A 23,956-nucleotide genomic window follows, 5' to 3' on the forward strand; every position below is an offset into this window, starting at 1 on the left:
GGGGCAGGACTTTGCAGGTGCAGCAGGAAGACATCCTCGGGCCCACGGGGATCAATAATGAGATGCTGCATATGGAGTGTATTGGGCATTTAATCCCAGTACGAATGTTCCAAAGTCATTGCAAAGGCATGGATAGTTAATTGTTCTTGAAATTATGTAGGTTGCAACAATACTTGTCTTTTGGGAGGAGTATTTACATTTTAGAGGCATTCACATGTAAAATACATATGAATTCAAAAACGCTAAAAATCCTCTCCCCAAATATATGGATGAATATTTGTTATCATTCATACAGAGTTAGTTGTATGAACTACATACATGAAAGTAGCCTCATTACATAGAACTGAGTGGTGCTGTGAAGTCTTAAAATGGGATTCATTCGGTGTATGCGTTTTGTAGAACAGATAAATATGAAACATGGTAGGGCTCTGTGGAAGCTTTATAGAAAATTATGGTAGGTAGGGTTGTGACCAAATATATTTCCATGAAGAACAGGTCATTACTATATTATGCCTTTGCAGTTTTTACTTTGCTTTAATGATGTGTTCGTGTAAATAATATAAAAGTTTCTTTTTGTTTGTTTTAAGGGTAGCAAAGCACAGTGCTGTGTTTTGGTCAATTCTTTGATAACTGATTTATTGTCTAAATTGTCCCAGTACTATAATAAGTAATTGGTAAGATTACTATATTGAAAAGTCTGTTCTAATCCTCTAAAATAAAATTAAAGGCAGATGTTAACAGGATTTTAATACAATATTAGTGTTCATCTCAACCCTTCCACCCCTTTTCCCCAGCAACAAAGAAGGAGAGTTCTGTTGTTTACATTTGTTATGTTTCAATTAATCAGTATTTCTTTGTCTTAGATAATTGGATTAAAGCCTCAAGGAGAACCAAGGATAGAATGTATTTCGAAGGTTAGTATTCAGAAAATGCTTGTTAAATATTTTTGTCAAAGCTTTAGTGTATCTTAAAAGTCTGAGTTGAGTCATTTCTTTTCCCCCATCACATTTTTAAAGTCCGTTGTAGTGCTGTTCTTAAAAGAATAAAATTCCACCATCCTTGGGAGGTATAGCCCTTGTCTGTTTGCCAATGATAATTCAAAAAGACTTGTTTTCTATGTGCGTTTGATTTCACGTTCTCTGCCTTTATATTTACATATACCATATTTTGTTGATTCTAGATTCACTTTTTAGCTTAATAACACTGAAATTAGGATTGGACTTATAGTTGATAAGTATCTTAATAGTGTGTTGAGTTATTTTCCTCTACATAAATTGGTGTATGTCAGTGGCATCTGAGATTTAATGAAACATGATACTTTTCCTTAAGGTAGAGGCATTATTTTGTTCTATCTTTACCTTTTTTCCAGAGTGTTGTGCAGTTTTCATTTTATGATTTCTGTTGTTTTCTCTCCATGCTGCAAAGAGCAACTAAGACAAATAAGTAAATAATGGGTAAGAGTTCTCAGGAGAAACTGTTAAATTCTAAATTTAATTTTATCATTGTATAGAATATTAGCATTCCAGCACCAGTTATATGTCAGAAGTATCTTACTTGAAATGTTACATTGGAATTGCTTCTGAAGTTGTTGATGAAGGGAAACTGTTAATTCCTTTTAACCATGAATGGCTTTCTTATTGGGGCAGAGTGGAGTGGAGTGGTTTTCAAATCTGATCATACTTCAGATTCACTTGGAGGGTTTGTTGGTTCCCTGTTTCTGACCTAGTAGGTCTGGGGTTAGGCCCCCAAGTTTGCACTTCTGCCTATGAAGTTTCCTGGTGACACTTTGAGAACTTCTGCTTTAGAGTATCCTTTTTTTTTTTTTTTTTTTTTTTTTTTTTTTTGAGTATTTATTCACTCTTTAGAGTAGACTAAAAAGCCAGGAAGTTGGTTGTTTCTCATCTGGGTTGAAGTGTGCCTGTGTAACCATAGGCAACTCACTTTAGCTCCTTACGCCTTAATCAGCTCAGCAGGAAACTTAGATAAAAATTTCACTTAAAACCAGATGCTGCATCTAAACTTGAGTTTTTCTTGATATACAAATCCTTCTAAAAATCTAGTGAGCATCTACTGTCATCTCTTAAGATAGAAGAAAACATTACAGCTGCAAGACAGATTTAGAAAATGTGTTGTGTAACTCTGTGATCCCCCTTGCTCACAAGTCTTTGCAGTAGAGTCTCCAAGGCTGGGTGCAAGGCCTCAGTCGGGTGGAAGTGCTGATTTTATGACAGTGTACTGTGTGCAGGAGCTTTCACCTCTGCATGTGAGCAGACCACGTAGATACACTTAGATCGGTGGGTCTGTGGAGCCAACACCACCAAGAAAGGAAAACACACACACGCACACACACACACACTTTTAGGCCAGAAGGGCCAAAGCTTTCCACTTCTTTCCTAAGGCTTTGTTTCTGTAAGCCTTTGGCCAGTGTAAACAATTCCATGTAACTCTTCCCTTGGGGTTATAAATGGATTTTTCTCCTTGTTTATCTGTTATGTATCTTTTGCTTCCAGAATAGTTGGGGGAAATGTTAGTGAAAAATTCTGGTCTAATGACTCAGATTTCAGTTTGCCGTCCCTTTTGCTTTGAAGAGTTATGCGGAAAGTACATAAAATAATCAAAGTTGATGGGGTTTTTGTTTTGTTTATTTAGTTGTGGAATATTTTTGTTTTTAGAAGAAACACACAGAATTGGAAGAAATGTTTGTAAAACTTTGCGTTTTACTTCTAGGCTAGTCTCAAAGGAGTAATCAGGTGGAATCCATACATTTTAAAGGTGTGGCTATGAACAGATGAAAACATTTACTGCTTATCTTTATGTTGCTGTTTTCCATTAGATTTGTCTATGTAAGGTGTTCTTACTGTAAATTCTTGAGTTGACTTACTTTTTATGTAATACACTTGTCTTTTGTTTTGTCTTTTGTTTGTCCTCGGCATGTTGAAGTTCCTGGACCAAGGATTGAACCCCAACCAAAGCCACTGCAGTGACAATGCTGGATCCTTAACCTGCTGCACCACAGTGGGAACTCCAACTTTAATTCAGTTTTAATTGCTTTTTACAAGTTAAGAATCCTGGAAACACTAAAATGTTGATGACAGAACATACTCTTAGAGGTGGTCTTTAATTTTATTTTTTAATTTCTTAAATTTTTTATTTTATTTTATTTTTTTTTGTCTTTTTGCCTTTTCTTGAGCCGCTCCTGCAGCATTTAGAGGTTCCCAGGCTAGGGGTCCAATCGGAGCTATAGCCACTGGCCTACACCAGAGCCATAGCAATGCGGGATCCGAGCCACGTCTGCGACCCACACCACCACTCACAGCAACGCCGGATCCTTAACCCACTGAGCAACCTCATGGTTCCTAGTCGGATTCGTTAACTACTGCGCCACGATGGGAACTCCAAGAGGCGGTCTTTAATTTTAAAGGATGGTTCCTGCAAAAGATGTAATATTCATTTTTATGTCATTAGGTGGGGTTTTTTTTTTTTTTTTTTTGTATTATCAAAATGAATTGTGTTGGAGTTCCCATTGTGGCTTAGTGGAAACAAGTCCGACTAGTAACCTTGAGGTTGTGGGTTTGATCCCTGGCCTTGCGCAGTGGGTTAAGGATTTGGTGTTGCCATGAGCTGTGATGTAAGTCACAGACTCGGCTCGGATCCTGTGTTGCTGTGACTGTGGCAAAGACTGGCACCTGTAGCTCTAATTCAGCCCCTAGTCTGGGAACCTCCACATGCAAGGGTGCAGCCCTAAAAAGCAAAAAAAAAAAAAAAAAAAAAAAGAATTGTGTTCACTTACGAAAATCTAGAAAAATGCAGAAGGAGAACAAATTGGTAAATGCTACCCAGAGATAAACACTCCTTGGGACATTTGGTGTGTATTCAAGTCATGTGCAAGTGATGACTACATATAAGAAACAGAATACATTAAGTTTAAAACTTTATTTCGTTTTCAGTGGAACACAATTACTGCTAATAGATTCTTGGACTTAGTTGCTCATAACTTGCAATATGATGCCACTCGTATACTTAGAAAACCATGACATGTAGGTTTACCCTAAAGCATCTCATCATTGTTCAGATAGATACGCATTGTATTATTGCACAATTTCTAAAAGTTTATTTTCACAGAAGGTATTAAATGTACTTTTAAGTAAAAGCCTGCCAACCTTATCGTTTAGGTACAAACCAATAGGACAGGTAATTGAGCATATGACATTAACTCTGGGCCTCAGTTCCCCTGTCTGTAATTGATCCCACACACTTAAGAGTTGTTAGGCCTCAGTGAGATAAATATAAATTGAGTGTGGCATCTGGCTGAAAATGTACACTCAGTAACCCAAAAAAAACCTTTTACATTTTGGTGTACATCTCTGTTTCCATGAATCAAGCTCATATATTAAGGAAAAATAAATATAAGTAATGTACAGAAGTACTTATATCAAAGTGACTGTTTTTCCTTGTATATAAAATGCTATTTCAGACTTAATTTTTAAAATTAAGGAATACAGGGAGCTCCCGTTGTGGCTAAGGGGTTTATCCATGAGCAACTCAGGTTCGATCCCTGGCCTCGCTCAGTGAATTAAGAATCTGGTGTTGCCATGAGCTGTGGTGTAGTCTGGTAGCTGCAGCTCTGATTTAACTGCTAGCCTGGGCACTTGCACGTGCTGTAGGTGAGGCCCTAAAAGGAAGTAAAAAATAAGGAATACAAGTGTAGGGTGGTGTTGGAATAGTGACTGAAAATTGGCTTCTGCGGTTTCTCTTGGCCTTGTGACCTGTTCTTTTTGCCCGTCTTTGATCTGGATGGTTAGAACTTGCCCCCTTTCTGTGGTGTCATCGCTTTGTGCTTGGTGCCGTCTCAGCTGTGTCGCCTGTCCAGGTACTTTACCCCATGCGCACGTGCTGCTTCATAGTGAAGCAAGCAGAGAGGAGGGCTTCCCTTAGAGGAGATTCTTTGTTTACTGTGGTGGTTTGTGTATGGAAAATCTGAAACTTAAACATTTAGTAATGTTTTATTTTAATTCGTGCATTATAAAATTTAAATCATTGTTATCTCTCTCATCTACTCAGTGTGTGTATAAGCTATAGTTATTAATATTGGGCCTATTCAGAGTGTGTTTTGTGAGAATTTTCCTAAATTGCTTGTTTTCAAGAAGAATACTAGATTTGTTTATTTGTCATGTTTATCAGGAGTTTTTTTTTGAGAAATAGTTGATTTACAGTATTATATAAGTTGTAGGTGTACAACACAGTGATTCACAATTGTTAAAGATTATATTCCATTTATAGTTATTATAAAATACTGGCTCTATCCCCTGAGCTTTAAATTCATCCTTATAACTTATTTATTTTATATATAGTAGTCTTTTTAACTTAACACACTACCCCTATCCTGCCCCTTCCCCTTTCCCTCTTGCCGTAGGCAGTCACTAGCTTGTTTTCTATGTGGCAGAGTCTGTGTTTTCGTATTAGTTTAGATAGGATATAATTGTGTAGTACTTATAATTGATTTACGTGTGCTTATAAAATTATTCAAAGAAAATGTGATTTAGAAGGATATTGCTTAGAGTACTTTAAATCTTCCCTAACAGTTATCATGGTTTGTTGATCATGTGAAACTTACAGACCTCCTGCCTCTCAGGCCTGAGTAGTACATTCTAGGTTGTGGCAGCTATTGCTTTCCAGTCTGGAAGCACAATATTTTATTTTAGGAATATATTAGTCCCAAACCCACTGGTGCATTCCTGCTGTCAGTGGCTGGAGAACCTGCATTTGGTAGTCAAAAGGCAGATAAGATTTTATAGACATTGAATGAATAGATCTGGCTATAAATTGTCATAGGATATATCAGGAAATCAAGATATTTTGCATAGAAGGGTTTAAATCAACACGAGTCTCTTTTCAAAAGTATACTTGTAGTGAATGCAGTTAGAGCAGCATTGTAGTTTCTTCATACTGTCCACAATTGATACTGCTTTAATAAAAATACGTTTAAAAAATGTCGTGACCTAAAAAAAGTTTCTTTTGTTTTAACTTTAGGGTGAAAGCACAGCAGTTCTATCAACTTATCCTCCCAATGGAAAGATAGACATAAAGTATTTTCCATATTATGGAAAAAAACTGCATGTAAGTATTTAGAATTTCATTTGGGGTGGGGCAAGGGTGCGGGGCATGCTTGCAGCATGTGAAAATTCTTGGGCTAGAGACTGAACCTGTGCCACAGCAGCAGTCTGAGTGACAGTGCCAGATCTTTAACTTGCTGGCCACAAAGGAACTCTAGAAGTTCTTTTTTGTTTTGTTTTGTTTTGTTTGTTTTGTCTTTTTGTCTTTTTTGTCTTTTCTAGGGCCGCTCCCATGGCATATGAAGGTTTCCAGGCTAGGGGTCTAATCGGAGCTATAGTCGCCGGCCTACGCCAGAGCCACAGCAACCCAGGATCCGAGCCGAGTCTGCGACCTACACCACAGTTCGAGGCAACGCCAGATTCTTAACCCACTGAGCGAGGCCAGGGATCAAACCCGAAACCTCATGCTTCCTAATCAGATTTGTTAACCACTGAGCCACGATGGGAACTCCCTAGAAGTTCTTTTTAGGACTGCACTTGCAGCATATGGAAGTTCCCAGGCTAGGGGTCGAATTGGAGCTACAGCTGCTGGCCCACACCACAGCCACAGCAACATGGAATCTGAGCTGCGTCCGTGACCTACACCACAGCTCACAGCAGCCCCGGATCCTTAACCCGCTGAGTGAGGCCAGGAATTGAACCTGCGTCCTCATAGATACTAGTTGGATTCATTTCTGCTTCGCCACAGTGGGAACTCCCAGAAGTTCTTAAATGGCCGTGACTTTTGGGAAATTGGATATCGCTATTAAAATGTCAGTTGTTTGGGTTAAGTAGACATGCCCTGCATAACGTGTGCATCGTCTGGTTCTGGTTTTTAAATACAAATAGTGATGGCAAATGGGGACTCCAGCTCTAAAACTGAAAACATCAGCCCGAAGCAGATAAGTTAAAGGATGATTATTTTCAAAATACCGTTTTCTTTTTAATTTCTTAGAGTGTGCTTAAAGAATGTAGAGAATTAATAAGGACATAAAAACTCATTACCCAGAGATAATTATTATAATTAATTTTTTCTGTATTTTTTCAATTATATGTATATAAATAGCATTTTGTATATATATATTTTAAACTTTTTATTTTGAAATGATTTTAAACTTAAAAGTGGCTAGAATAGTACAAAGAATTCCTACAAACCCTCTACCTTCATTTCCCAGTGCTAATATTTCCCATCATTTGTCTTACCAGTTTCTGTGTATATATAATTTTTTTCCCTGAACCATTTGACATTAAGTTATAAACAAGGTGCCTCTTTGCCTCTTTATTTATGTATTTATTTATGTATTTATTTATTTTGTCTTTTTTTAGGGCCGCACCCACGGCACATGGAGGTTCCCAGGCTAGGGATCCAATCAGAGCTATAGCCGCTGGCCTACGCCACAGCCACAGCAATGCCAGATCTGAGCCATGTCTGCAACTTACACTGCAGCTCACGGCAATGCTGGATCCTTAACTGAGCAAGGCCAGGGGTTGAACCCCAAACCTCATGATTCCTGGTCGGATTCGTTACCACTGAGCCACAATGGGAACTCCTCTTAGCCTCTTTACACTCAATGCTTTTTACATGAAATGTCCTAAAAATAATATTATCATATAACCATCATGTACTTATCAAAGGAAATTAGCAGTGATACTCTATTATCCAATCTACAAACCTTTGGAAATTTTACCAGTTCCAATAATGTCCTTTATTGCCAAAGAAAAAATGTTTTGTAGTTCTTTGGTGGCTCAGTGGGTTAAGGATCCTGTGTTGTCACTGCTAGGCTCAGGTTGCTGCTGTGACATGGATTCGATCCCTGGCCCAGGAACTTCTGCTTTCCCAGGAGAGAGCAGCCAAAAAAAAGAAAGAGTGTTTTCCTGGTCCAAGATACTAAGTCTTTAGTTACACTATTACATCTTTAGTCATCTGCAACCTGGAACAGTTCCTCAATCTGGCTGTTTCATGCCCTTGAACCCTTCAAAAATGAGTGCAGGCCTTTTTCTTTTTTTTCTTTTTTTTCTTTTTTTTTTACTGATTTTATTGGTTTATGTTCCTCAATTTGAGTTTATCCGATGCTTTTTCATGGTTATAAGTGGGTTGTACATTTTTGGCAGGGATGCCTCAGAATATATCAGAAGGGACGTGTTATTGGCATTAACAGTGATGTTAACCTTAACCTTGAACATTAAGGTTAAGGAGGTATCAGCCAGATTTCTCTCTGCGAAGTTACTGTTTTTTTCCTTGGTAATCAGTAAGTATCATCTGGGGAGAATACTTGTAGTGTCTATAAAATTATTTCTCCTATAGCTTTAGCATTTGTTGACTTTTTTCCCCTAAATCATCTAACAAAATTGTTCCCAAATGTTTTTTTTTTCTAATTTTAGCTTTGCTTTTTCCATTCTAGTTTGGCATTCCACTCTAAGGAAGAGCTTTTCCTTCACTACCACTTATCAGTATATTCAATATGAGTATATTCTCATGGATTCTTACTTAATTCAGGGGTTACGATGTTATTATCATCATTTACTTTGGTGCTAAATTGACCCATATTTGGCTGGGGGGAGACCTTCAAGCTAGCTCTGGCTCCTGTGTTCTATAGACCTGTTCGCTTGATTCTTACAGCACTTCCTTACTTTCTGGCACCACAGGATGTTCCGGGTCATCTTGTGCTTTACCTGCATCAGTCCTAGAATCAGCCCCTAGTTCCTTTTAGGGAAGAAGTTTATTTAGAAACCACAATGATGGCAAGACAGTTAGTATATTTGTACCAAGTTACAGAGCAACCCTAAGTAAGGATAGTAGAGACCTAAGTAACATAATCAGTGAGGTATTGCTTCTGCATGTTTATCAAACATAATATGTAGAAAAATACACATACATATCCTCATATCCTCATATACCTGGACGAGTCACAAAACTTGCCATAAAGACGCAGCCTTAAGTTTCATAAAATAGAAATCTGCTGCAGGAGTTCCTGCTGTGGTGCAATGGGTTAATCATCTGGCTTGTTTCTGTGGCGGCACCAGTTCAATCCCTGACCCAGGAACTTCCATATGCTGCAGGAGTGGAAGAGATATACTACAAGCAATACTTTTTTTTTTTGCTTTTTTTAGGGCCGCATCTGCAGCATATGGAGGTTCCCAGTCTAGGGGTCAGATCAGAGCTTGGGCTGCCGGCTTACACCAGAGCCACAGCAATGCCAGATCTGAGCCACATCTGCAACCTACACCACAGCTCATGGCAACACCGGATCCTTAACCCACTGAGCGAGGCCAGGGATCAAAGCCGAAACCTCATGGTACCTAGTCTGATCCATTTCCGCTGTGCCATGATGGGAAATCCACAAGCCGTACTTTCTGATCATAATGCAGTAAAACTAGAAATTGAAATAAATGAGCCTTTCCAAAAGAGGGAGGAGGTAGGAACTATTAACTCTTGGGTAAAGGGGGAAACTCACACAAAGATTATAGAATATTTGAAAAATAATGATAATGAAACCCAACATAATTACAACCTGTGGAATACTTTTAAAGCAGTGCTTAGAGGAAAGTTCATACTCATAAACACTTAGCAATAAGAATTTTTTAAAAAGGGAGTTCCTGTCATGGCTTAGTGGTAACAAACCCAACTAGTATCCATGAGGACATGGGTTTGATCCCTGGCCTTGCCTATTGGGTTAAGGATCAGGTGTTGCTCTGAGCTGTGGCATAGGCCAGCAGCTGCAGCTCAATTCAGCCGCTAGCCTGGGAACTTTCATACAGCACAGGTACAGCCCTAAAAAGACTAAATAAATAAATAAAAATTAAAGTTCAAATTAATGAATATCCAGCTAAGGAAAAATGTGGAGGATAGAAAATAATCTAATTAATAAATTAAAATCTTTTTGTTTTTAAAATTACGTAGAGTAGGAATTTTCATCGTGGCCCAGCAGGTTAAGGACCCAACTAGTATCCATGAGGATGTGGGTTCCATCCTTGGACTCGATCAGTGGGTTAAAAATCTGCTGTTGACATGAGCTGTGGTGTAAGTTGCAGACTCAGCTTGGATCCAGGCGTTGCTGTGGCTGTGGCGTAGGTTGACACCTATTGGACCCTTAGCCTGGGAACACCTATATGCTGCAGGTGTGGCCCTTAAAAATTGTACAGAATATGGAGTTCCCATCATTGCTCAGTGGTTAATGAACCCAACTGGCATCCATGAGGACTTGGGTTTGATCCCTGGCCTTGCTCAGTGGGTTAAGGATCCGGCTTTGCCCTGAGCTGTGGTGTAGGTCACAGATGTGGCTCAGATCTGGCATTGTTGTGGCTGTGGTGTAGGCCAGCAGCCTCAACTCCGATTTGACCCGTAGCCTGGGAACCTCCATATGCCATGAGTGCGGACCTAAAAAAAAATAATAATTGTGCAGAATAAACCAAATCCTGATAAAATGTAGTTAAAGTTACTGCAGGAGTTCCCGCTGTGGCTCAGTGGTTAATGAATCCGACTAGGAACCATGAGGTTTCAGGTTCGATCCCTGGCCTTGCTAAGTGGGTTAAGGATCCGGCATTGCCGTGAGCTGTGGTGTAGGTTGCAGATTTGGCTTGGATCCCGCATTTCTCTGACTCTGGCGTAGGCCAGTGGCTACAGCTCCGATTCAACCCCTAGCCTGGGAACCTCTATATGCTGCGGGAGCGGTCCAAGAAATGGCAAAAAAAAAAAAGTTACTGCAGAATTTGAATTAACGTATTTTCTTTTATTTGCCAGGGGAACTATCTACAGCCATTAGTTGCTGTCCAGCTCACCTTTGATGCTGGCAATGACATGAACGAAGTAACAGTTGAGTGCAAGATTGATGGATCACCCAACCTAAAAAACCAGGATGACCGTGACAAGTTTTTAGGACGAGTTGCATTCAAAGTCACCGTGCATGCATAGTAGGAGTTAGGATATCTCCACAGAGTAAATGCTGTGTTGTCTGTCTTCATTCTGTATCAGCTGGACCTGCCATTCCAGAATTATGAGACCACCTTGGAGAAAGGTGGAGTGGTACATGACACTGGGGTAACATCGCAATGTGCTTCCAGATCATAGTGTTCAGTGTCCTCCGAAGTAACTGCCTGTTGCCTCTGCTGCCTTTTGAACCATGTACAGTCACCAGATGGGGACTGTGAACACCTGATTCTGAACATGTAGAATGGGGGTCTTAATCCAATTTTTATGTGGTTTAATTGCCAAGTGTCTAAAGCTTCATGTGCTGTGCCATGTAAATATTTTATAGATTTAACACTGGTTAACTGTCATATTTTGATGCCAGCAAAGTTTTAGGGGATAAAATGGTACCTGACCAACATCAAATGACTTTATAGCTGCAAGAAAAGCAGTGTGTGGAGTTCTGTGTGTGAGGAGGAAAAAGGAAAATAAAAGTGGATTTGAAAGGTTGTCTTGGATTTTTTTTTTAAATTATTTTTTACATGTTGCATTAGTCTGGATCTTTTTGACTAAGAGCACAAACTTTTTGTTGTAAAACATTTAAAATGTTAAAACCAAAAAAAAAAAGTGATGGGATTATTTTTAGGGCGGGAACTAATAAATCTTTTAAAGTATTGCAATTAAAGTATTTTAGACCATAGATAGAAACAGCATTTTTAAGTTAGCTAATTGGAATATGCACCTAATTTTTTTATAAGATTAAAATCATAAGACTTGTATAATAATTTGAAATATCTTATTACCATTTTGTTTAGCAGGCTGTAGACTCTAATAAAAGATATAGATTGTCAAATATAAAAACTTGGAACTTATTCAAAGCTTCAAACAACAGTACAGTTTTCTTTGATTGGTGTCATGAAATATGTCCTTTTCCAGACTAAGGTGTTTGGTATGATTCTTTGTCATAATGTGAATTACTTTATTCTCTGTTAAAAAGGTGTGCTTCCCAATAATCTGTGGGGTTTTTGGTCTTTTTCTGGGGGGATGCACACTCGCAGCATATGGAAGTTCCCAGGCTACAGCTGCCAGTCTACTCCACAGCCACAGCAGTGCTAGATCCGAGCTGCATCTGTGACCTACACCACAGCTCACAGCAAAGTTGAATCCTTAACCCACTGAGCGAAGCCAGGAGTCGAATCCACGTCCTCATGCATACTAAGTTGGGTTCATTACTGCTGAGCCACAACGCGAACTCCAATCTGCGGCTTCTTAAAGCCAATTTTTTTTTTTTGGTTACTTTTCTCCTTAAAAAAAGGCCAAGGTGGGAGTTCCCGTCATGGCACAGTGGTTAACGAATCCGACTAGGAACCATGAGGTTGCGGGTTCGGTCCCTGGCCTTGCTTAGTGGGTTAAAGGATCTGGCGTTGCCATGAGCTGTGGTGTAGGCCAGTGGCTAGAGCTCTGATTCGACCTCTAGTCTGGGAACCTCCATATGCTGCCGGAGCAGCCCTAGAAAAGGCAAAAAGACAAAAAAAGGCCAAGGTGGTATTTTTTTTTTTTTTTTTTTTTTTGTCTTTTTAGGGCTGTACCCATGGCATATGGAGGTTCCCAGGCTAGGATCGAATCGGAGCTGTAGCCACTGGCCTACTCCACAGTCACAGCAACTCCAGGTCCAAGCCATGTCTGCAACCTACACCACAGCTCATGGCAATGCCAAATCCTTAACCCACTGAATGAGGCCAAGGATCAAATCTATGTCGTCGTGGCTACTAGTTAGATTTGTTTCCACTGAGCCATAGCAGGTACTCTCAAGGTGTAGTATTCTTGAAGCTTTCTTTGTAATGGTACAAGCCAGGACAAGTGCAACCCAACCCAGCTGGCTTGGGAATGGCTGTCCGGAGAAAACATGAGTACTTTGGGTGGCCTTGACTGGCCGCGTGGGTCTCGGTGGCCTCCCCACTGTGGTAGTTGTTACTCAGCCCCACTGAGGTGTTTGCTTATTGCTCTGTCACTAAGGTCTTAATGATAACAGATTTTCATTTTAGTTGTTTGTTTCTTTTTTTTTTAGGGCTGCATTTGCGGCACATGGAGGTTCCCAGGCTAGGGGTCGAATCGGAGTTGTAGCTGCTGGCCTACACCACAGCCACAGCGATGCCACATCTGAGCCAAGTCTGCAACCTACACCACAGCTCACAGTAATATCAGATCCTTAACCCACTGAGCAAGGCCAGGGATCAAACCTGTGTCCTCATGGATGCTGGTCAGATTCGTTTCCGCTGAGCCACTAAAGGAACTCCATATTTTTATTTTAGATGTCTTTGCAGCTGAAGTAAATGGTCCTTGGACTTAATAAAGCAAACCTTTCCTTCCATTTTTATTTCTACCCTTAAGAATGTAAAACAAGGATAAAAAATTGCTGTGGGAGTTGCCATTATGGCTCAGGGGTTACAAGCCCGACTAGTATCCATGAGGACACAGGTTGGATCCCTGGCCTCGATTAGTGCCTCCTTGGTTCAAAATGTTGGGCATGGTTCAGCCCTTGACTGCCTGTGACCTTAGTTGACCTCCCTGGCTTTTCTTGGCTCTGTTTTGTACTGAAATTAGAGGAGTTTAACAACTTTATCACTATCCTGCTGTGGGCCAAGTAATGAGTTGCCAAACTCTGAGGGTAAAGAAATGAAAAGACATAGTCTCATGAAGATCTTAACCTAGGAGGGAACAAGCTCCAAGCCAGAATTTGCCAAGATGATGGCAGGTAGGTAGGTGCTAGGGGTGGAGGAGGTGGGGGGGAGTGGGTTAGTCCAAAGGTCCCCAGAGACAGTCAGTGTGGGAAGGGGTTGGGTCCAGAAGGGATTGATGAAGAGACTGACTCAGCGTGAAGGGAACCTTGGATGTACTTTGAGTCTGCATTTCTGCTGCATTTCAGGTTTTCCTCTGAACTTCATTGGGAATCTTGTTAACATGCAGATTCTGATTCCATAGGCGAGATTCTGTACACCTAGCAACCTCCCAAGTGATGCCTAGCCGATCATTCACAGACCACAGTTTGAAAAGCAGGGGACAAAGGATTAAAGACAATCAGCTTTGCATCCTCAGCGGTTGAGTCTGGCACTAGTTTGATTACTGGATGGAGAAGATTCAGCTGTCAGTTGACTAGCTGATACTTAAAATTCAACAGGTATGTTATATTTCTAGCTCAAAGAAAATACGGGTTAGTTTCCTTAGATCGCTAAGCTGTTTTATACTTGAAATTTTTTTTATACTATATGAGCTCTATTTCATTTTGATCACTTCCGTGGGTGAAAGGGAACAAATTACAATATGGTTCAATCTGTCCAATATTGGGTACAGACTCAGCCTTGCTCTGTATCAGTCTCTCCTAGTAGGGTTTTTCTGTACAAGATATACTCCTCAAATGTATCGTGTCCTCTAACTTAAGCCCCACTGTCCTTTCTTAGTGGTAGTTTCCCCCATATGTACAGAAATGGGATAAGAAAGGCTGGTCTGGAGTTCCTGTCATGGCTGAGCAGAAACGAATCTGACCAGCATCCATGAGGATGCAGGTTCAATCCCTGGCCTTGCTCAGTGGGTTCAGGATCTGGTGTTGCTGTGGTGTAGGTCAGAGGCTTCAGCTCCAATTCGACACCTAGCCTGGAAACTTCCATGTGCCATGGGTGTGGCCCTAAAAAGACAAAAAAAAAAAAAAAAAAAAAAAAAAAAGCTGGTCTGCCCTCTTCACAAAATCTAGTGGGACTGCCTATCGCTGAAGGTATATATCACTGAGGAGGACTTCCCAGGTGCTGTATATTTTAGTCTTCTGGAAGAGAAAAATTCAGATGGAATCCAGGATCATTCAGTATGAAAGGAGAGGGAGGGAAAATCAGCATTAAATCCTGATTTGCATTTGATTGCTTGGAATCTTAGGCAGGGTACTTAACCCTCTGAGCTGCAATTTTCTTAACTGTGAAATGAGGGTGTTGCCACCCTTCAGGGCTGCAAGGATTAAATGAGAAAATATACATGCCCTGCCAACATGTAGATATTTTTAAATGTTTGCAAGGGCTCCCCCTCCTTTGAGGTTACGGGTCTTGGGGGAGTGTTTTCTTCCTTGTAACTGGTCACAGGGTTTGTAACTACAGTTTTGCTGTTGTGTTGGAGGATTGTTTATCACTCAGGAGCAGAGTTAAGAAAGGAGTTGAAGGTCTTTCCTGCTGTCTCCAGCCTTGTGCAGCAGGTTTGTATGGAAGGAGTGGGTCACAGATGTGTGAGTTCCGACTCCATGTGGAATTTTCTTATTTCACTTGCTTTTTCTTGCTTTCATACAATTGTCAAATTGGAGTTTAAAGAAGGCTGAGTTTGCTAAGTTGATTTCGGAGTTTTCTGGATCCATTAGTTCCCTCATGGAGGAGCCACTTTTTGAGGAGGGAGTCTTCTCATGCACCTTCCTGAGACAGGCTTGCAGGGTGGCCAGTGCTCCAAGGAGGGAGAATCTTCCCAGGAGAGCTTCTTTCACACTGGGTCAGAGAGAGATCAGTTTGTCTGCTTTTTTTTTTTTTTTTTTTTTTTTTAAAAAAAAAAAAAAAAAGAAAAAACAATTTGCCCACATCTCAGGGATATGTCCTTCAAATGAATCCCTTCAGAACTTTTTAGGAATGATTTTTGGATTGGCTTTCAGGAGTGTGGAACAGTCTTTGACCCTGTCAGAAGTGGTCAGATTTGTCTGTTGAGGGTGGGCTTGCTTTTTAAAAACAGTCCGAATTCACTAGGGAGTCAAGGTTGGTAAGGGCTGGTATTTAAGCAAGAAAACCAAAGCCTGAAATGGTAAGAATGTCTCCTAACCCACTCTTCAGATAATTCAGAAAGGCCTTCATGAGAATAAATTGGATTCAACTGGTGACCAATCAGCTAGTGACAGACTAGCATTAATTCTAGATTGGTTTGAACACAGGCCCGCTCTGTCCACTCAAACATGAGCCTGTCTGGAATTGGAAGGATGTTCAGTCCTGCTTGTGGCAAGAGAAACCGAGAAAACCAGGAGGCAGGGCTGCTGGCTGGTTAACTTGGGTGGTCCCAGTGACCTTCTGCTGACACTCATGTGTCCAGTACTCCTGTCCTGCAGGTCAAGCCCCAGGTCTCCAATGCCAGATAGAGCCAAGGGAGAGTGAGGAAGTGACATCAAGTGGCAGGTATAGGTGCCGTGTTTGTTTTGACATTGTCCCTATTCCTGTGCGCCTTCCCTCTAGGGGGCTGAGAACAGCTGGGGAAAGGATGGACTTCCTGCAGGATGATGGGCCACCTCTGATAGCAGCCCTCCTGGGGTGGGGGGAAATTGAGAGGTGTTGAGAGACTATGTGGCGGGGTGGAGGGTGGGCAGTGGTAACTAGAGTGAAACTGAGGGCCAGGGAGGAAGGACCAAATGAGATGTGGCAGGGAGAGAGGCTAACAAAGATGCCTCCGAATTCAGAGCACTTGCAAGTCCCCTTCTGAAACCATTTATCCTGTTTGGACCTACTGCTGATGAAGTCACTGTGGTAGATGGAATTTTGGCCCCAGGACCTCTGCCTTCTGTTGTCACACCTGTGCCAATTCTGTGGCAGTAGGGACTTTGCAGATGAAATTTAGGTTACTAATCATTTGCCCTTAAAATGGGAGAGATTATCCTAGATTATCCAGGGAGTTCAGTGTAATCATAGGAGCCTGAAGCAGAAGGCAGGTGTAAATCATGAGAAGACATGCCATTACTCACTTGATGATGAAGGAAGCAGGAGAAAGAATCAAATTCTGGAAGTCAGATCTTCCCAGGCCTCCAGAGGAGAGCCCAGCCTAGCCCAGCCCACGCTGTGCCTGCAGCTTGCAGGGACCCAAGACTGCTGACTGCAGAAACATAGAGAACAAATAGATATTGTCTGAAGCCACTAGATTTGTCATCATTTATTACATTAGCAGATTGAAGGCTGGGATGGTCATTTTCTCAATGGAGACTGTATACTCCAGCCCAGAACTTCTCAAGCCTAGGGTGCATATGATTCATCAAGGAATCCTGTTTAAAATGCAAATCCTGATGCAGCCACAACTGGGGTGGGCCTAAGAGTCTGCATTCCTGATGAGCTCCCCTGCTTTTGCTCCTAGATGACCTTTGTGCCCAAGGCTCTTGTGCACCACCCTGGTCAGGGCAGCAGCTAGAATTCAGAGGCAGGACAGAGGAGGTAGGATCTGGGAACTGGGAGAAGAAAAGGCCTAGGACACACACGGTTCTGCTGTGAAATAATATTTTCAAGGGTTGAGGAGGAGAGGTTCCATGTGTTGTGGGCCCCTGGCTTTTGGATCTTGGCCTCATTGCTGTGGTCCCTGACCTGCAGCTAGACTAGGCCACCCTTCACAGTGGGTCTGGATGGGGCGTTTCCATGTCCTTTACTCTTTTCTGAGGCCCTGGGGGAAGACAGCCTGCAGCCGTGAGTCCTGCTTCCTGAGGATGGCATGGTACTGCCCTGACTTGTAACAACATCCTTGCCAGCACCCCTTTTCTCCCAGCTGACTAGAAGGTCAGCTTCTAGAGGCCCCCAGCTTGGAGAAGAAGGGAACCCATTCATCAACAAAGAAAAGTCTACAAAGTTGCTGTCTCTTACTGGGAATGGGCTCATTGGTATAAAGAAAAAATTGTATTGTGCACCCATTGTGTTCCAGGCGTTGTGCTGGGAGCTTGGAATACAAAGCTGGGGATCAAAACACTATCCCTGCCCTCGGAACCTACAGCCCAACAACTACAGCAGGGCTGAACTGCTCTGGTAGCCACTATGCATGGTAGCTGTCCTCGCTGCTCTTTTGCCTCTGGACTCCAAGTGCTGAGACCAGAGTAGGCTGGTCCCCAGCCCTCGGCCTGTGCTCAGCAGATCTGGGGAGTCTTTTTCTGAGGAGACGTGTCAGAACTGACTTTAAACAGCTTTTAAGTCTGGAGCCACCCAGAGGGATGGCAGTAACCACACCTGCAGACATAGTCTTCAGGATACTTGCTTTTTATAAATGTTCTGAGACAAAGGATCATAGAAGATTCTATCAGATCCTTAAGTAACACCAGCAGACAAGAAGGATATAGCCTGTGTAGCAAGCAAAATTTAAAATTTACAGCAGTTGGAAAAGAATATTGTGATGTTTATAGGTCTGTTGCAGGTATAAAAAACACATAATAGGGCTTCAAAGTAGTGCAAGGGCTCCTTGAAAAACCTCATCCTTGGTCCTTTGACTATCAGCTGAATCTCTCAGAGAAGCAACTGTTTTAAAGAGGGTCTGCCCCAAAAATCTATGCGAGGAAATTTGTTAATGAGGCATCCAAGGTAAGGTGGTTCCATAACAGACCCCAAGCCCTAGCCAGATTTGAGAAGCCCCAGGCAGCTGTGGCGGCTTCAGTAGAGGAACCCCAGCTAGTGGTTTCCTCCTGTGTTGAAGCTGCAGATGCAAACAGCGGCCACTGGTGCATTTTTCTCCTTAAAAGTCTCAGTGAGTTTCTTGAATGTCTTTTCTGTGATGAGCCGTCTTACTGGGGCGGCCTGGGCAAATGAGCCAGGCTATTCTCTAGACTGTTGCAGGAGGCTTAATGGCTTAATACAGACAAGCCCAGTTGAGTTTTGTTTTTGTTTTTGTTTTCTTTTTTGGCTGCCCCTGCAGTGTGCAAAAGTTCCTGGGTCAGGAATGGAACCCAAGCCACAGCAGTGACACCAGATCCTTAACCCGCTAAGCCCCTAGGGAACTCAAGTTGGGTCTTTTAGAAGATGGCTGGCACCTTTTCACCTCTCTCCACCACAGTGTCACTGTCTTTTGTGTGTTTCGTAATTACAGAGCCTATGAAATGAGTGGTGCTCTGAGGCAGCACTTGGTCTACTGCAGCTGCCCTGACCCCACCTGTCAGGAATGTGCCCCTTTCCGCCGGATGTGTGGCTCCATGCCCGCTGTCTTTGTCTGCAGGCCTGTCTGGGTGGTGGCTCTTTGCTGGTCAGTGCTTCTCTCTACTTTATTTAGACCTAATCATTCGTGCTGTTTTATGGCATCAAGGTATCAAGTCTGTGACGTATGTATTTTTTCTCAGCTGTGATTGTTGGCCCAGAAGCCTACCCTCTGCTGGCCTTTTGTCTCCTCCTCTCTCACCTGGCGCTGCCTGTGACATCCCGCCCTCCAAGGCACCCAAGGCTCCTGCACTTGTCTTCTGTGTACGGACTTGTGGCCATACTCAGTTTGCCCCAGTTCCCAAGGGGTTTTGCTTGGAATTTAATATTCCTGCACAGGGCTAAGCACTTTCACATTCATAGTTTACCGTGAAACGTCCTATGAGGCATGGAGGTCAGAGGTGAGGCTGCAAGTCCAGCCCAGGACCTCTGGCTTTTTAGTGGAGCCACACTGGAAATTCAGATCTTTGTTCCAGACATGCTGCCCCATGACTTCAAACATTTTCATGCACTATTTTGAGAAGAGTGCCTGTTTTTAAAAGCACCCGGTCCACCATGTGTTTAACATCCCGGTATCACCCTAAAATCACGCTGCTCTAGAATGCAGCTGCTTTTGCTTGTAAGAAGGTCTCCTTCAGCAGGGCTGCCCTGGGTAAGTGGAGGTGTCCATCGTCTCTGCCTGCCCTGACCCATCCCTGCAAGGCTCTGTCATAGCACCTTAGTGTTCACCATCTCAGTCCACACGGTCCAGGCGGGGTTTCCACTCCAACCTGTTTCCCAGGGTGAGCTCATCTGCACGCTCCGCCCAGCCACATGGTCACATGTGGCCTAGGCTGGTCTGAGGAGGGGTAAAGCCCCAGAACACTGGTCAGGAACAGTGCTGACCTCTGGGATAGAGGACTAGAGGCCAGTCAGGAATCCTGCAGCTGCTGGGAACTATTTGTCATCTTTTGGAGAGAGCTTTGTCTGGGAAAGAAATCCATGGGGTAGAGAGGTGGGTAGGGAGACAAACACAGGAGACTTGTGGGCACAGCCAGCCACCTTCAGACACTGCCTGCTGGGGACCCCATGAAAGATGCTGCCCTCCCTTGGTGAGGCTGGGGTAGGAGAGGGGCTTCGTTTTAGGCCTTAGTCCGTTCTTTCTTGTGCAGCTGTCCCAACTAACTGCACAGACCTCAGGACTGGACTCTTGTTCCCAGCCAAATCTCCCCAACTAATTCTGTGCCAAATGATGGACAACTTGTTTGACCTGGATTTTTTTGTGTAAAATTTAAGCCTTACACTAAACAAATTTGGAGACTGCCCTGGAGGGGCTTGGAGCAGCTCTAATTTATCTTTAAGCACACATTCTGGAGCTAGGCTGCTTGCCTTTAATCCTTTCTCTGCCCCTTTCTGGAGCTGTGTGACCTTAGACAATAGCTTCTCTGTTTCTCAGTTTTGTTTGTAAAATAGGCTAAGTGCTTAGAATAGTGTCTGGCAATTATTACTAGTCTTGCTAGTTATTGTTACTGTTAAAGAAGATTCATGATTTAAGAAGAAATGATTCTCTTCCTCCCTGTGTTTCTGCTCTTGCTGCAGGAGTCTCCCTGGCCCAGGCACATCCTGCACCCTCACCACACTGGGCATCTGGAGCCAGTGCTGCTTTCAGCCTGGGAGACATGCTTAGGGTTTGGGGCAGTTCCCTGGTAGTGGAGAGACATCCTGCCCCATCAACATCGCTAATTCAACCTTCAAATGACTGAATGAGTTTTGCCCCAGAAGAGGTACATCTCTGGCTGTGGATACACCTGTGGACGCAGGGAATAGGAGAACAGCCTGAGAACAGCTTCTGTGCCTGGCCCAAGAGGACTTTTTTGGGGGGGTTGGGGGACACAGCACATGGAGGGAGTTCCTGGGCTAGGGATCAGATCTGAGCTTCAGTTATCACCTACGCTGTAGCTGCAGCAATGCTGGATCCTCTAACCCACTGTCCAGGCTTGCATCCTTGTGCTTCAGAGACACCACTGATCCTGTTGTGCCACAGTTGGAACTCTTCAAGAGGACTTTCTAAGTGCACTTCTGAGGGACTGTCCTTGGGCTGGGTTCACCTTTTAAACCAGGCATCTCAAACCTGGCTCTTTGAACTTAAGGGTGGGGATAGGGTGAGGCTGGTGTTGGCCACTCTGGCATTTAAGGTTTTTCCCTCCTAGATACAAAGATTGGGTGGGTAAGGTCTCTAACCAGAACTCTCTTTGCAGATTATTTGGTCTCCCTGACCTTGATAGTCATTCACGTTCTCTACTGTTCCAGCTTTTCCAGAGGAGTTGTTACTAATAAATTCAAATGGAAAGCAGCTGGAAGTGCTGTGGACTTATTGTACTTATTAGTCATCTGTTTTTGACTATAAAAAAACTCACTTCCTCCCATGCTCGCTGGCTTCTTTGGGCAAGTGTCCTCTTGTTAACAGCTGCCCACACTCAAGTATGGGAAAATGCAGTGGCTGCTGGTTAGAACAAGTGTGTTAATGGCCGCATCAGAAAGAACTGTCTGGTTCTGGCTGGGGGTGGGGTGGGGGATGAAGTGGCTGTTTCTAATTGGCTTGGGACTTAGGCATGTGTAGACCTCATCTTTCTGTGGTCTCTTCCTGGCTCATAAACTTCTTTTATTTCTTTTAATTTTTTTATTACTCAATGAATTTATTACATTTATAATTGTACAATGATCATCATAATCCAATTTTATAGAATTTCCATCCCACAACCCCAGCGCATTCCCCCCACCCCCAAAACTGTCTCCTTTAGAAACCATAAGTTTTTCAAAGTCTGTGAGTCAGAATCTGTTCTGCAAAGAAGTCCAGTCTGTCCTTTTTCAGATTCCACATGTCAGTGAAAGCCTTTGATGTTGGTGTCTCATTGTATGACTGACTTCATTTAGCATGATAATTTCTAGGTCCATCCATGTTGCTAAAAATGCCGGTATTTCATTCTTTTTAATGGCTGAGTAATATTCCATTGTATATATGTACCATATCTTCTGGATCCACTCCTCTGTCGATGGACATTTAGGTTGTTTCCATGTCTTGGCTATTGAAAATAGTGCTGAAATGAACATCAGAGTACATGTGTCTTTGCAAGTCATGGTTTTCTTTGGATAGATGCCCAGGAGTAGGATTGCTGGATCAAATGGTAGTTCTATGTTTAGTTTTCTGAGGAATCTCCATACTGCTTTCCACAGTGGTTGCACCAATTTACAATCCCACCAACAGTGTACTAGTGTTCCTTTTTCTCCACACCCTATCCAGCACTTATTGTGTGTAGACTTTTTGATGATGGCCATTCTGGCTGATATAAGGTGGTACCTCATAGAGGTTTTGATTTGCATTTTTCTAATAATGAGTGATGTTGAACATCTTTTCATGTGTTTTTTGGCCATCTGTGTGTCTTCTTTGGAGAACTGTCTGTTTAGATCTTCTGCCCATTTTTGGATGGGGTTGTTTGCTTTTTTTGGTATGGAGCTGCAGAAGGTGTTTGTCAATTTTGGAGATGAATCCCTTGTCTGTCGATATATTTGCAAAGATTTTCTCCCATTCTGTGGGTTGTCTTTTTGTTTTGTTTAGGGTTTCCTTTGCTGAGCAGAAACTTTTAAGTTTCATTAGGTCCCATTTGTTTATTTTTCTTTTTACTGTCATTACTCTAAGAGGTGGATCTGAGAAAATGTTGCTGTCATTTATGTCGGAGAATGTTTTCCTTTAAGAGTTTTATAGTGTCTGGTCTTCTATCTAGGTCTTTAATCCATTTGGAGTTTATTTTTGTGTATGGTGTTAAGGAGTGTTCTAATTTCATTCTTTTCCATGGGGCTCTCCAGTTTTCCCAGCACCCCTTATTGAACAGGCTGTCCTTTCTCCATTGTATATTCTTGCCTCCTCTGTCATAGATTAGTTGGCTGTAGGTGTGTGGGTTTAATTCTGGGCTTTCTATCCTGTTCCACTGATCTGTATTTCTGTCTTTGTGCCAATACCATATGGTTTTGAAGATTGTTGCTTTGCAGTATAGTTTGAAGTCAGGGAGCCTGATTCCTCCAGCTCCATTTTTCTTTGTCAGGATGTCTTTGGCTATTCTGGGTCTTTTGTGCCTCCAAATAAACTTTAAAATATTTTATTCGAGTTCTGTGAAAAATGTCCTTGGTGATTCAATAGGGATTGCATTGAATCTGTAGATTGTCTTGGGTAGTATAGTCATTTTGACAATATTGAGTCTTCCAATCCAAGAGCATGGTATGTCTTTCCATCTGTGTTATCTTTGATTTCTTTCATCAGTGCCTTATAGTTTTCAGAGTACAGGTCTTCTGTCTCTTTAGGTAGGTTTATTCCTAGGTATTTTATTCTTTTGGATTGCTTCCCTAATTTCTTTTTCTGATCTTTCATTGTTAGTATATAGAAATTCCATCAATTTCTGTGCATTAATTTTGTATCCTGCGACTTTGCCAAATTCGTGGATGAGCTCTAACAGTTTTCTGGTAGAGTCTTTAGGATTCTCTAGGTATCGTATCATGCATGTCATCTGCAAGTAGGGATAGTTTTACTCCTTCCTTTCCAATTTGGATTCCTTTTATTTCTTTTTCTTCTCTGATTGCTGTGGCTAGGACTTCCAAAACTATGTTGAATACTAGTGGCAAGAGTGGACATCCTGTCTTGTTCCTGATCTCAGTGGGAATTCTTTCAGCTTTTCACCATTGAGAATGATGTTCGCTGTGGGTTTGTCATATATGGCCTTTCTTATGTTGAGGTAGGTTCCTCTATGCCCACTTTCTGAAGGGTTTTTTTTGTTTGTTTGTTTGTTTGTTTGTTTGTTTCAGAAATGGGTGTTGGATTTTGTCAAAGGCTTTTTCTGCATCTATTGAGAGGATCATATGGTTTTTATTCTTCAGTTTGTTAATGTGGTGTATCACATTGATTGATTTGTGGATTTTAAAGAACCCTTGCATCCCTGGGATAAATCTCACTTGATCATGATGTACAATCCTTTTAATGTATTGTTAGATGC

General features: G+C 42.1%; 1 protein-coding gene across 2 annotated transcripts in view; it reads left to right on the forward strand.

The window, feature by feature from the left end:
* ATP1B3 (ATPase Na+/K+ transporting subunit beta 3) overlaps nt 1-11,508 on the forward strand; it is a 46,611-nt gene extending 35,103 nt beyond the window's left edge. For both annotated transcript variants that reach the window (XM_013982100.2, XM_021069550.1), the window contains 3 exons: nt 864-914; nt 6,031-6,117; nt 10,834-11,508. In XM_013982100.2, coding sequence (XP_013837554.1) covers nt 864-914; nt 6,031-6,117; nt 10,834-11,004 — 309 coding nt within the window. In that variant the 3' untranslated portion in view covers nt 11,005-11,508. The remainder of the gene's footprint in view (nt 1-863; nt 915-6,030; nt 6,118-10,833) is intronic.

Source organism: Sus scrofa, chromosome 13 (assembly GCF_000003025.6).
Source record: "Sus scrofa isolate TJ Tabasco breed Duroc chromosome 13, Sscrofa11.1, whole genome shotgun sequence".
In the NCBI taxonomy this organism is placed as follows: Eukaryota; Metazoa; Chordata; class Mammalia; order Artiodactyla; family Suidae; genus Sus; species Sus scrofa.